Below are 15,142 nucleotides of genomic sequence, written 5' to 3'. Positions count from 1 at the left end.
GCAAAGTCCGATGCATCCATATGCACTTCGAATGGCCTAGAGTGGTCGGGCAGGCATAACACCAGTTCCTCCGTGATTGCTTTCTTTAGGTCTTCGAAGGCTAGTTGACACTTCTCCGTCCAACCTCAAGCTTGGTTTTTCTTCAACATGTTGGTCAACGGAGTAGCCCTTGCCGAGTATCCTTTGATAAACCGTCGGTAGTAGTTGACAAGGCCCAAGAAAGATCTTAATTCATGCACCTTGGTTGGTGGTTCCCACTCCTGTATAGCTTGCACCTTTGCTTTATCCATCATAAGTTTCCCATCCTTGATCTTGTTCCCCAAGAACATAACTTCTTTTTGTGTGAAGGAGCACTTCTCCAGCTTGATATATAGCTCATTATCTCGTAGCACTTGGAAGACTTGTCTAAGGTGTTGTAAGTGTTTTTCCATAGTATTGCTATATATGACAATATCATCCAAATATACTACTACAAAGCGATCAAGATATGGGTGGAATAGCTTATTCATCAAGGTGCAAAATGTTACAGGAGCATTTGTCAAACCAAAAGGCATCACTAGGAATTCATAGGAACCATACCTTGTGATGCATGTGGTCTTGGCCTCATCACCTTCGGCTATACGCACTTGATAGTACCCGGAGCGAAGGTCAAGTTTGGTGAAGTACTTTTCCTGGCCAAGTTAATCGAAGAGATCCACAATGAGAGGGATGGGGTACTTGTTCTTGATGGTGATCTTGTTCAAAGCTCAATAGTCGATACACATCCGCAGTGACCCATCCTTCTTCTTTTGGAACAGCACCGGTGCACCATATGGAGCTTTCGAAGGCCTGATGTAACCCGCATCGACAAGGTCCTTGAGTTGCCTCCTAAGCTCTTCCAATTTTGGCGGTGCCATGTGATAGGGGCTCATGGCGGGTGGCTTGGACTCCGGTTCCAGCTCGATCTTATGGTCTACCTCCATCCTAGGTGGTAGTTTTTTGGGCAGCTCCTTGGGCATCACGTCCTTGAACTCTTGTAGCACCGTTTGCACTTCGGAAGATATTAGGACGTCCTTATTGAGCTCTTGAACAACAACTAGATAGCTTTGCTCCTTCTTTTTAATGCCCTTCTTAAATTGCATGGCCGATAAGGCTTTGGCCTCCATCTTGCTACCCCTTTCCGTAGGTACCATGCAAGTCATCCCTCCATCCATGATGCGCATAGAGTTTGCAAATGGAAGGGGGAAGGCCTTCACTTGGTCTAGGAACTCCATGCCTAGAATGACCTTGAAGTCATCCATGGGAACTACCGATAAGTTTAATTGGCCCACCCATTCTCCAATGGTGGCTTGTCCACCTCTAGCAACCCTATGGATGGGCTTTGCAGCCGACTTAATCGCCTTCATTGATCCACCCTCTTTCAAGGCCTTGACGCCAAGTCGTTGTGCCTCTTCAACCGATAGGAAGTTGTGCGTAGCCCCCGTGTCCACCAATGCTTTGGTGAGCACTCCATTAATCTTTGCTTCTACAAACATTAGGCCACCTTTCTTTGAATCCTTAGGAGTGGCCTTGATGGCATTCAATACTTGCAAGGAGCCCATGTTGGCTTCTTCCTCTTGTCTCACCTCGTATTGGGTGGTCATGGCATTCAATGCCTTCCTCTTTGGGCAATCTCTAACCCAATGTGGACCATCGCATAAGAAACAAGAGTTCTTAGGTTTGGAAGCATCCTTACCTTCTCTAGGCGGCTTCCATTTTGAGCTTTACAGCTATGGCATTTTGTTCTTCGAACTTACTGCAGCAGGAAATGTTTTGACGCAGAGGTGGAAGATGAATATCAAATGGTGCTTGCTGACTGTGCATATGACTACTATGTCAAAGGAAACCTGAACCAACTAGTGATGGAGGCAATGGAGGACCTGGAGGGGGTGGAACGGTATGTGAAAATTGGAATTTGGTGCATTCAAGAGAACCCGTCGCATAGACCCCCAATAGGCAAAGTCATACAGATGATTGAAGGAAGTGTTGAAGTCTTAATTCCACCAAATCCATCCTCATCTTAGATTTTTCAGTCCCATATCCCATACAACAACATCCGTCTATATATGAATGGAAAGTAATTTTTCCATTTTCTACGAGTTTCTCATGGAGATGAGGGACAACCAACTTTTTTTCTTGTCTGTTAATTCTATCTCTTCTAAGGATACACCATTTCTGGTGCATCTTGCTAGAAGGCATTACCAAATCATTAGCTCACAAGAATAAATAGAGAATGAAATAAATAATATATATATTACAATTCATAGAGTGTTGTAGATAGTTTTCTTCCAAGTTGATTTCCTTTACAAATGATATATGTAAACTTCATTCTCTTCGTGGTCAAGTTAGAGACCCTGCACTAGAAGCAAAAGGGACCAAGGAGTTAGTGGTGCCATGATGTAGTGAAATTCTTGAATTGTGAAGGGCTTCATGGACTAAAAACAAGAAATGATATTTCCAATTTATTCTCCACTAGAGACCACACTATACGAAGCTCTTGAGCAGAGACCACGGCCAACTGTTTAACAACAACTCCTCACCATTATTATGTTAGTTCAATAGAATAGCAAGCATGGGATGAGTAAAGTTGCGGTTGTATGCAATTATTCTGCAATATGATATTAAACAGCTAATCTAACTTCAAAACATAATCCCCTATTACGTCCAGCATACAGGCCACAAAACTCATCGGTTTGGGCTTCAAAGCCTAATAACAATTTCAACTGCTAATTGATTTTCTCAACCAATATCACATTTTTTTTTTTTTTGGGTCCATTAGCATTACAATTTGGAGAAAGAAACGGTTACAGGCACCTTACATAATGGTGTAGAATGGATAAGAGATCAACAGGTAAGTTTGCTTCCTAGCCCAGAGAAAGAGATTTTTTCCTGGCTGCCTTGGCTAACCAGTGAGCTACCTTTTTTGCTTCTCTTGAGACGCAATGTACCTCTGGATTTCTTAGCCTCCGTAACAGATGCAGATTTCTCAGCCTCTGTAACAGATCTTTAATTTCACCCAAAAATGGAGGACAAGTTCCATGGCAAACAATTCCTTGGACATTTCATTGTATTGTGAAACCAAGAAAAATTACACAAACATATTCAAAATAATTTCAATAAAATTGAAAATTCCAAAATAACAAGAATTTAAAAAGAAACGTTGCTTTTAAAGAAAAATATAGAAAGAAAGAATACTATTTTAGTCAAAAGTATTTTTTTCAATGCTCCAATTTTCCAATTGCCTTTTTTATAGACATTTAAATACCGAATTTTCTTTTTCTTCTCAGGACACGCCATTACTGGTGCACTTGCAAAAAGTAAGTCATCCAATTCACTGATTTAGGCTAATCCATTAACGTGATTCTTGGGAGAATGAATTCGACTAACGGTGAGGACAAAGAAAATAAGTGGGCCAGACTAGATAATTAGAAAAGGAGATTCTGCATTTCATTTGGTAAAGAAATCCAGCAATTTAGTATCCTTCTTAGTTGACATATGTTTCATGATAACACACCACGCAAAACAAAATATTATTACAGATATATATACATATATATATAGTCCTAATAAAGTAGGTAAGTTTGTAGGTGTATGCAACTTTTCAACATCAAGAGGAGCCGAAAGCTGTTCAAGAGACATACTCGTATCGAGGAAGAAAGGTGGAACGAGCAGCTCTCGATCTACTTGAAGTAGCATTGGATGAAAAAGTCGTCTACGTGTTTCCTGCTGCTGACCCCCCCAATTCAAGGATGTTGTTTGGGCTAAAATTATATCTAATTCATGCAAGAAAAGAAAAAACAAAAAACTTCTGTTATTGAAAGACTACCCACAATCATTATATGCTATGCATGCGTGCATACCAATTATAGCTATGATTGTTATTAGAAAAAATATATACTATTATTGATAAATAATCATTAGGAAAATTTATGTATTAAATAATAATGTAAATAATAATTATTAAAAAATATTTTTAAAATTTTAATATAAAAATAATAAAATTAAATATTTTAATTAAAATTATCAATAATAATAAATACCAAGCTCTTATTATTACCGTAGAAGCCCAGGCAAAGTCGTCACTTTTTGGTAATAAGTCAAAGTCTTCGCTGATGCCTAGACTGGTGGTGCATTGTTGTCTCCATTAACAATTAATTACGTTTGGAGTGGTTGCAAGGGATCACCTTGGTGAAGTTTTGAAAATCAGGGCGGTCTCCTTCCCATCTGACAACCTTGAACTTGCTGAGGCTTATGGAATTTTTCAAGGTCTGATGCTAACCTCAGAGGAAGGATGGACCAAACTCGTGTGTGAATCTGATGCAAAAAACATCATCTCCATCTTAAATAGCTCAAACTTGCAGTTCACGCACTGGTCAGCAGAAGGAGTTCTGAATGATATTCTTCTGATGCAAGGTTTGTTCCAGGATGTGGTCTTTGTCTGGGCTCCTAGGAATTCTAATTTCCTGGCGCATTTTGTATGTAATTGGTGTATTAGGAATTGTAGCTCTGGCACCTTTTCTGTTAGTTTATTGCCTTCTTTGTTTTCTTATTTTGTATCCCAGGAGCGTGGCGGTGAAGCCACCTCGCTTAGGTAAGCGTCGTGTAAACGTTTGCTTCCCGCTGGGTTTCTTTTGGTTATAAAACTTTGACTTTCAGCAAAAAAAAAATTGCGTTTGGTTATATCTTTGCGTATTAGAAATTCCTGCCTCACTGGAAAATTCAATATTCAATTTACACGGTACCTGATGATTACGAAGAGACTGAGGCAACTTTTGATCCCTCAATTAGTCAACCAAGGAAAAAATTAATTAAGAATAAATGGCTATTAGACCATCATGCATTATATTTCATTTCATTAAAAGAAAAGAAAAAAAGGAAAAAAAGAAAGGAAAACTGGAAAAGTATCTAAATCAGTCTTAGATTAATTATGACGTTATATATATGGAAATTTTATGGTGAGGACGGTCCGTATAAGGACCGTAGTATTAGTGACGGTTTTTCATAATATTAATGACGGTTTTTTAGAAAATCGTCACCAATATTATGAAAAACAGTCACCAATACTGTCACCAATACTGTGATCTGCATGAGCACCGTCCGCATCATAAGCGGACTGTATATATATATATATATAATAAAAAAATCCTCACTATGAGGTCTCAGCAAATAAAAGTAAATAGTCAAATAAAAAGTCTCCGCGGCTTGGTCATCAACTCCAGCGAACAGAATAAAAAGTCTACAAGATCCTCTCCTGCTCTCAACAAGAAGGAGGAGAGGAGTTTATAAATACCAATCAGCTTTATGAATTATCAAAAAAATATTAACTAGTACCTATACAGTAATATTATGCGGAGCCGGTGATAACATAAATCGGCAATGGCATATCCCGTATCATGCTTCTGCTTGTTAATCCTGGTGTCCTGTTTGTTGCAGCCATTTTTTACCACAACAGCAGCTCAAACCTACAAAAATGTATCTAAGGGTGACTTTCTCATCGCAGGACAACGAGACAGCAGCTCTTTCTGGCCGTCCCCTTCTGGTGAATTCGCTTTCGGTTTCCGACAGGTTGGAAGTGCTGCAGGCTTCTTGCTAGCCATCTGGTTCAACAAAATACCAGAAAGAACCATCGTCTGGTGGGCCAATGGCAATGAGCTGGCACCTGTCAAATCGAAAGTGGAGCTTACCAGAGATGGCCAGCTCGTCCTCCTCAACGCCACAACAGAAGAACAGATTTGGAAAGCTGGTCATCAAGGTGGTGCCGCCAATGTTAGTTCTACGGTATCCCATGCAGCCATGCTAGACACCGGGAATTTCGTACTGGCAACTGCAGATTCTGTGTATTTGTGGGAGACTTTTAAGCGGCCAACTAACACACTTTTACCTTCGCAAACAATGGTTCAAAACACCACACTGGTTGCTCGTTACGGGGAGGCAAATTACTCAGATGGAAGATTCGATTTTGTACTACAAGGAGATGGGAATCTTGTGGCTTATGCAAGACATTCCCCACTAGATTCCTACAGGAACGTAACTACAGCTTATTTTGCGACCGGCATCAATTATAATGTCACTGAGCTCATCTTCGAAAGCTCAGGCCTTATTTACCTTGCTGCAAAGGATGGAAGCATAACTAATAATGTGCTACCCTCCAATTATGTTTCAAGGCAAGACTTCTACCAGAGAGCAACTCTCGACTATGATGGACTTTTCAGGCACTATGTCTACCGCAAGGGCACTTCCTCTGCTGGTGCTGGTGTCTGGACCTCTTTGTCTGAGATAACTTTTGGATCATATCCAAATATATGCGTCAATATTCTAGAAAGGAGAGGGCTTGGACCATGTGGGTTCAATAGTTACTGTACATATCATGATAAAAAGCCTAGTTGCCACTGCCCCGAAGGCTTCTCCTTTATTGATCCAGATGATTGGTCTAGAGGATGCCAACAAAACTTTGACTCTCAAAGTTGTACCGACCCATCTCCAAATACAGATACAGAAATAGATCCCTTCTATCTCTATGATATGCCAAATGCAGATTGGAATTTCAATGATTACGAGCAGATTAACCAAGTAACAGAGGATTCTTGCAGACACAACTGCCTAGCTGATTGTTTTTGCGCTGCTGCCACTTATATCAATGAAAATTGTTATAAGAAAAAGTCACCTCTCTCAGGCGGGAGGATGGGTTCCTTTCTTTATTCCAAAACAATGGTCAAAACAAGAAAAGGAGGCAATTCTTCTACTTTTCAACGTCGGGGAGGCTACTCAAAGCCGAAAAATAAAGATCTTTCAACTTTGATCATAATAGGATCTGTTCTCTTAAGCAGTTCGGCGTGTCTTAACATCTTCTCTTTGCTGGTTATGGTTGTGCGATTTGTGAAGAGGAAAAGAAGAAACATTCAACCCCTGATGACCTTGCCCGGCATGGATCTGCAATGTTTCACATATGAGGAGATTAAAACTGTTACGGATGAATTCAAGGAAGAGATTGGTAGTGGCTCTTTTGGGAGAGTATTCAAAGGATTTCTAGCATCTGGTAATTATATTGGAAACTACGTTGCTGTTAAAAGATTCAACAACATGGTGGTAGAAAGGGAGCAGGAATTCAAAGCTGAAGTGAGTGCAGTTGGCCGAGCAAACCATAGATATTTAGTCAAATTGTTAGGCTACTCTAATGAAGGGGAGCACAGGCTTCTTGTATACGAGTTTATGAGCAATGGTTCTCTTGCAAGTTTCCTCTTTGGTCATGATTCACGGATAAATTTTAACAGCAGGATCCAAATAGCCTTAGAAATTGCAAGAGGGCTACTTTATTTCAGCAAAAATTTCGGACTTCGGATTAGCCAAGCTGTTGAAGACAGAGCAGAGTCGAACAATGACTGGAATCAGGGGAACAAAAGGGTATGTTGCTCCGGAGTGGTTTAGAAGTATGCCCATCACCGCCAAGGTGGACGTTTACAGCTATGGCATTTTGTTCTTAGAACTTATCTGCAGCAGGAGATGTTTCGACGCAGAGGCGGAAGATGAACATCAAATGGTGCTTGCTGACTGGGCATATGACTGCTATGTCAAAGGAAACCTGCACCAACTAGTCATGGAAGATAAAGAGGCAATGGAGGACCTGGAGAGGGTGGAACGGTGCGTGAAAATTGGAATTTGGTGCATTCAAGAGAACCCGTCGCGGAGACCCCCAATGAGCAAAGTCATACAGATGATTGAAGGAAGTGTTGAAGTCCCAATTCCACAGGATCCATCCCCATCTTAGATTTTTCAATCCCATATCCCATACAATATCCATGTCTATGAATGTAAAGTGATTAAATGTTTCCATTTCCAAACAGTTCCTCATGGAACTGAGGAACAAGCAACTTTTTATCTTTTCTGTTAGTTCTATCTCTTCTATGCAGTCTAATCCTTTAGACTGTTGAAACATGAGGCTTGGGAACTTGAGCGGCTCAAACTTGGGACAGAGAAAATACAGTGGCCTAGCTTGCTAGTCTACATTTTTCAACTATTTTATAGTTTTTATTTTTCTGCAAGAGTATTTTTTGAAGATGGTTGGTGACTATTTTGAAAATAAAATATCAAAGGAACCTACGTCTGCCTTTTCACTTGGGTCACGAAAAGTAAACAAATCTAGATGGATAATCTAGATGGATTTTCTATTGTGTTTAACATAAGTATCATGATACCATACCAAGCATAAAAACCATTTAAAAATAATGGCAAACCAAAGAAATAATGTGGTTATTCCAGTTCTTGGGAAGCACAACACCAAAGAAATAAAAGCACCACATCAAAGAAATAACATATATTGGTCTTCTACACCACAAAAGTAAAAGAAAATAGACATAAGTAAAAATACTTAAACAAACAAATATCGAAGTCAAAAATAAATGAAATGCTAAAACCCTTTTTTTTGTGTTCTTTCAGTTCCAACTAAGCACATGATTTAAAACAAATGTTAAATCGTTTTGAGCTTTGTCAGTAAAATAGAAAGAAAAGAAACTTTACAACGTACATGCAATTGCAAATTTAAGGCTATGCAGAGATAAAAATAACAGTCCCCACAGATGATTTAACTACCGGAAGGGAAATGGATGGATAACGAATCAATAAACATTTGATAAAAACAAAGCTTGTTTGGCCACTGTTTTAAAAACTATTTTTTGTTTTTTTGAAAATAGATAATTGTTGTCAAAATAAAAATGTATTATTTGGCAATCAGTTTTCAAAATTTTTTTTCAAAGAACAAATAGAAAAGAAAACAAAAAATAGAAAGCAATAAAAAGTTATTTTTTATAGTTTTCAAAAAAATTAAAATTATATTGGTTCACTGTATCTGATATTTAAGCGTTGACAGAGGAGAGTTAAAATGACAATTTATTCAGCATAATTCGAAATCACGTGCATTCTAAAAAATTATTTTTAATTTTTAAAAATTATTTTCAAATACATTTGGCCAAATACTCATTATTTTTATAAAATAATAAAAAATTATTTTTGCTCTATTTTTTAAAAATAAAAAATAAAAAACATAAAACATGACCAACAGATTCAAATATTTTATGTATTTTTTTTTTTTTTGGATAAAACAAATATTTTGTGCTTGTGCTGTATTAAAGTAGACGAGTTACAAAAATTTAAGTGGACAAACATGAATTCCACAAGAATGTGAAATTGAAAAATTCCACTACATAAATTGATGTGGAATTTGTCACATTCCTTGTGTTAATAATATCACATTCTTTGTACTGTAAAACCGAGAAAAATTACACAAATATATTTAGAATAATTTTGATAAAATTGAAAATTTCAAGATGACAAAAATTCATAAGACGCGTTATTTTTTTCTCAAAGATTTGCAAAAGAAAGAAGACCAAAGAAATTTGGGACTTGAATTTAAAATTAACTACATCAGCCATTAGTTTGCACGAAGACATTTTCTACCCCGTTTCCACGATGTTGATGGTGACGATCGACGACTCTTCCTCGTCCACTACTTTTTTTTTTTTTTTTTCCAATAATTTTGATGATCATGCACGGCCAGAGATATAGAAATTTGATCTATCAGGTCTCTGCAAGAAAAATATCTTATATATTAAAGAAAAGTAAATAGCAAAGACTAGTCAATCAAATGACTCTAAGCGGTCTTCCCCTAGGCACAACGAGTACTTACGAGCTTTAAAATACCAATTAATTATTAATCAACTTGTCCGATATATACGTGCTTATTTGGTATGCAAGATACAGTTGCATTGGGATTAGAATTGAATAAGATACAGAATAAATATAATTTTGCGTTTGGTATCAATTGAATAAGATTATATTATTTTTTTATATAATTATTATTAAAATGAATATAAGTTTTTTTTTTTAATTTTAAAAAACAGAAAATGAATATAAGTTATTATATAACTTATTGGTTTTTGAATTAAACAAATAATTTAAATTAAACAAGTTCAATATAAAAAATATTAGATTAGTCTTTTATTTAATTAGTTTTTAAAAAAAATTAAAGAGAGAAAAAAGAAACTGAAAGAACAAAAATAAAAAAGCAAATTAAAAATATAAAAAAAGGAAAGGAATTAAAAGATAAGAAGAAGAGAAAAAAATCTGAAACTTAAAACTGCTATAACAAAAAAAAAAAAAAAGAATAAACAAAAATTAAAAAAAGGAAAAAGAGCAAAGATTGAAAAAAAATAAATAAATAAAAGAACCAACGATAAAACAATGATAAAAAAGGAAAGAAAAAAAAAAGAAAAAAGAAAAGAAAAGAAGATAATTTTTTTAAAAAAAATGAAAAGATAAGAAAACCGAAAAGAAAAAGAAGTTAAAAAAAAAAAAGAAGAAGAATTTAATTTGGTTATATCTTTTTGTATTATAAAATCTTACATAACAGGAAAAATTTAATATTCGATCCATGTTATGGAATGATGACCAGAGACTGAGACAATTTTTGATCCTTCAATTAGTCAACCAAGGAAAATTAATTAAGAGTAAATGGTCGCTAGTAGGCCATCACGAATTATCAGCAAAGAAAAGTAAAAGTAAATAAACAACGAATTAATTAATTAATTAAGTGTAATAAAGTCTCGAACTGCAAATGGAGAAACTAGCGAGGTATTTTCCCTGGAAATTTAGTGTGTTATGTTATAATTTGGTCAGCTCCAGCGAACAGAAAAAGTGTACAAGATCATTATCCTTTTTCAACAAGGATAGTTGGAAGACAAGAAGGATGAGCCTGTTGTTTATAAATACCAATCAAGTTTATTAATCAAATTTTACCTAGCATCCCCCCTGTAATATTATGCTGAGCCGATGATAACATATAAACCGCCAATGCCATATCCTCTAGTCATATGCGTGAGCTTGTTCCTGGTGTCCTCTTTGCTGCAGCCATTCTGTACCACAACAACAGCTCAAACCTACAAAAATGTATCAAAGGGTGACTTCCTCATCGCAGGACAACGAGACAGTAGCTCTTTCTGGGCGTCCCCTTCTGGTGAATTTGCTTTCGGTTTCCAAGCAATTAGAAATGCTGGCTTCTTGCTAGCCATCTGGTTCAACAAAATACCAGCAAGAACCATCGTCTGGTGGGCCAATGGGACCGAGCTGCTGGCACCCGCCGGATCAAAAGTTCAACTTACCGCAGATGGCCAGCTCGTCCTCCTCAAGGGCACAACTGGAGAAAAAATTTGGCAAGCTGAGCCAAGTGACAATCGAGTTTTCGTCTCCCATGCCGCCATGCTAGACACTGGGAGTTTCGTACTAGCAACGGCAGGGTCTGAATATTTGTGGGAGACTTTTACGTCACCAACCGACACGCTTTTACCATCGCAAACAATGGTTCAACGCACCACACTCGTTGCTCGCCACGGGGAGACAAATTACTCCGACGGAAGATTCACCTTCACACTGCAAGGAGATGGGAATCTCGTGGCTTATGCAAAACATACTGCACTAGATTCGGTAATGGATTACTATTGGGCGAGCAGCACGAATAATGCCACTAAGCTCATCTTCAACACGTCAGGCTCCATTTACCTTGAGGTAATGGATGGAAGCATAATTAACGTGCTACCCTCCAATGCTGTTTCAATGCAAGATTTCTACCACAGAGGGATTCTCGAGTATGATGGAGCTTTCAGGCACTATGTTTACCCCAAGAGTACTTCCTCTGCTGCAGGAAGACCCATGGCCTGGACCTGTTTGTCTGCCGTCCCTCCAAATATATGCCGGCTGTATCCACCAGATAGAGGGCTTGGACCATGTGGATTCAATAGTTACTGTTCATATCAGGATCAGAAATCTAGTTGCCACTGCCCTGAAGGTTTCTCCTTCATCGATCCAAATGATAGGTCCAGAGGATGTCAACAGAACTTTGTTTCTCAAAGTTGTACGGAACCATCTTCAGATACAGATAAGGAAACAGATCGCTTCTACTTTTATGATATCCCAAATGGAGATTGGCATTTAAATGATTATGAGTGGATTCACAACGTAACAGAGGACTTTTGCAGGCGCAACTGCTTAGCTGATTGTTTTTGCGGTGCTGCCACTTATACAAATGGCGATTGCCATAAGAAAATGTTACCCCTCTCAAATGGGAGGACCGAGTCCGGTGTTTATGGGATTACAATGGTCAAAACTAGGAAGGCACGCAATTCTACTTTGCAACCTCCAGGAGGGTACCCAAAGTCGGAAAACAAAGATCTTTCAACTTTGATCATAATAGGAGCTGTCCTCTTGGGCAGTTCAGTGTTTCTTAACATCTTCTCATTGCAAGTTATGGCTGTGCGCTTTGTGAAAAGGAAAAGAAGAAACATTCAACCGCTGGTCTTGCCCGGCATGGATCTGCAATGTTTCACATATGAGGAGATTAAAATAGTCACGGATGAATTCAAGGAAGAGATTGGCAGTGGCTCTTTTGGGAGAGTATTCAAAGGATTTCTGGCATCGGGGGTTGGAAACTATGTTGCTGTGAAAACGTTCAACAGCATGGTCGCCGAAAGAGAGCAGGAATTCAATGCTGAAGTGAGTGCAATTGGCCGAACAAATCATAGGAATTTAATCAAATTGATAGGCTTCTGCAATGAAAAGCAGCACAGGCTTCTTGTATATGAGTTCATGAGCAATGGTTCTCTTTCAAACTTCCTCTTTGGTGATTCAAGGATAAACTGGTATGATAGGATCCAAATAGCCTTGGAAATTGCAAGAGGGCTGCTTTATTTGCATGAAGGGTGCAGCACCCCAATCATTCATTGTGACATTAAGCCTCAAAACATTCTTTTAGACGACAGTTTTACAGCAAAAATTTCAGACTTCGGATTAGCCAAGCTGTTGAAGATAGAGCAGAGTCGAACGATGACTGGAATCAGGGGAACAAAAGGGTATGTTGCTCCGGAGTGGTTTAGAAGTAAGCCCATCACCATCAAGGTGGATGTTTACAGCTATGGCATTTTGTTCTTAGAAATTATCTGCAGCAGGAAATGTTTTGACACAGAGGCAGAAGATGAGCATAAAATGGTGCTTGCTGACTGGGCATATGATTGCTATGTTGAAAGGAAGCTGGACCAACTAATGAAGGATGATAAAGAAGCAATGGAATATTTGGAGAGGGTGGAGAAGTACGTGAAGATTGCCATATGGTGCATTCAAGAGAACCCCGCACAGAGACCGCCCATGGACAGAGTCATACAGATGATTGAAGGAAGTATTGAAGTCCCAATTCCACCAGATCCATCCTCATCTTGATTTTCGGTTCCATATCCCATACAACACCATGTCTAGCTATATGTGAATGTAAAGTAATTTTTCCATTTTCTACGAGTTTCTCATGGAGCCGAGGAACAAGCAACTTTTTTTTTTTTTTTTTTTCTTGTCTCTTAAATCTATCTCTTCTAAGGATACACCATTGCTGGTGCATCTTGCTGGAAGGTATTATCATCTAATTCCAGTTTACTCGTGCAGCCAAGTCCATTAGAACTGTTGGAACATAAGGCTTGGGAACTTGATTCGCTTACTCTCGGGAGAAAGAAAATAAGTGGCCTAGTCAATATTTTAATTTACTATTTTAGAAGACTTTTTGAAGATGGTTGGTGGCTATTACGAAAATAAAATATCGAAGGAATTTACATCTGCATTTTCACTTGGGACCAAACGATGGATTATCTATCTTGTTTAACATAAATACCATGATAAAATACCAAGCATAAAAACCATAAAAAAAATAATAATGATAATAATAAAAATGGAAGACAATGCAAATTGCACCAAACTAATGTGGTTATTTCAAATCTGCAGAAACACAAGATCAAAGAAATAACATATATTCTTCTTCTAAACCACAGAAGAGAAAAAATAGACATAACTATAAATATTTAAACAAATACACATAAATGTCAAAAACAAATGAAATGCAAAAATCCTTTTTTTATTCTTTAATTTCCAACTAAGTACAGGATTTAGAACAAGTTTCAAATTGTTGAGTTCTGTCACTAACATAGAAAGAAAAGATACTTTACAACATACATCAATTTGCAAATCTAAGGCTATGTAAAGATAAAAATAACAGTCCCCACCAACACTTAACTACCGGAAAGAAAATGGAGAACTGGTCAACAACTAAGTGATAAAAACAAATATTTTGTGCTTGTATTGTATGAAAGTGCACTGGTTACATAAATTTAAGTGGTATTGTTCATCACAAATGATAATTTTCAGGGTCTTAGTACTCTTTTTGGTTGAAATTTGGTTAGAATATATAAATGAATACCAAATCATAAAGCTCACAAGAATAAATAGTGAATGAAATAAATAATGTACATATACAATTCATTGAGTGTTTTAGATAGTTTTTTCCAAGTTGCCTTCCTTTACAAATGATATATATAAACTTCATTTTCTTGTTGGTCAAGTTAAGAGACCCTGCACTAGAAGCAAAGTGGACCAAGGAGCTAGTGGTGCCGTGGTGGTCCTTTTGTAGGATAGTGAAGTCCTTCAATTTTGAATGGCTTCATGGACTAAAAACAAGAAGTGATGGTTCCAATTTATTCTCCACTAGAGACTATACTATGCGAATCTCTTGAGTAAAGACCACGGCCAACTGTTTAACAACAACTCCTCACCATTATTATGTTGGTTCAATGTGATAACAAGCATGGGATGTGTAAAGTTGCAGTAGTACGTAATTATGCTCCAATATGATATTAAACAACTAATCTAACTTCAAAATATAAAGTAATCCCCTATTACGTCCATCCTACAGGCCACAAAACTCACCGGTTTGGGCTTCAAAGCCTAATAACAATTTAAACTGCTAATTGATTTTCTCAACCAATATCTCATGTTTTTAATTTTATTTATTATTATTATTATTATTTTTTGGGTCCATAAGCGTTACAATTTAGAGAAAGAAACGGTTACAGACACGTAATATAAAGGTGTAGAATGGATAAGAGATCAACAGGTAAGTTTGCTTCCAAGCCTAGAGGAGGAGATCTTTTCCTACCCTGCCTTGGCTAACCAGTCAGCTACCATGTTTGCTTCTCTTGAGACGCAATATACCTGTCTTTGATATCACCCAAAATGGAGGACAAGTTCCATGGCAAACAATTGTTTG

General features: G+C 37.4%; 1 protein-coding gene, 1 long non-coding RNA gene and 1 pseudogene across 2 annotated transcripts; 2 read left to right on the top strand and 1 right to left on the bottom strand.

The window, feature by feature from the left end:
* Positions 1–2,243: 2,243 nt before the first annotated feature.
* Positions 2,244–4,678, bottom strand: LOC112490752 (uncharacterized). Its single transcript, XR_003054939.3, has 2 exons — positions 4,076–4,678; positions 2,244–3,791 (listed from the first exon to the last, which is right to left on the bottom strand). It is a non-coding gene; the product is annotated as an uncharacterized LOC112490752 (long non-coding RNA).
* A 552-nt stretch (positions 4,679–5,230) lies between these two features.
* On the top strand, positions 5,231–8,120 carry LOC107412631 (G-type lectin S-receptor-like serine/threonine-protein kinase LECRK1; annotated as a pseudogene).
* Positions 8,121–10,629: 2,509 nt separating this feature from the next.
* LOC107412632 (G-type lectin S-receptor-like serine/threonine-protein kinase LECRK3) lies at positions 10,630–13,657 on the top strand. The gene has a single exon (XM_016020447.4). The coding sequence runs from the start codon at positions 10,840–10,842 to the stop codon at positions 13,273–13,275; it is 2,436 nt and encodes an 811-aa protein (XP_015875933.3). The 5' UTR covers positions 10,630–10,839; the 3' UTR covers positions 13,276–13,657.
* The last annotated feature ends 1,485 nt before the right edge of the window (positions 13,658–15,142 follow it).

Source organism: Ziziphus jujuba, chromosome 10, assembly GCF_031755915.1.
Source record: "Ziziphus jujuba cultivar Dongzao chromosome 10, ASM3175591v1".
NCBI lineage: Eukaryota > Viridiplantae > Streptophyta > Magnoliopsida > Rosales > Rhamnaceae > Ziziphus > Ziziphus jujuba.
The sequence above is the reverse complement of the archived record's forward strand: the minus strand, read 5'-3'. Positions and strand labels throughout refer to the sequence as shown.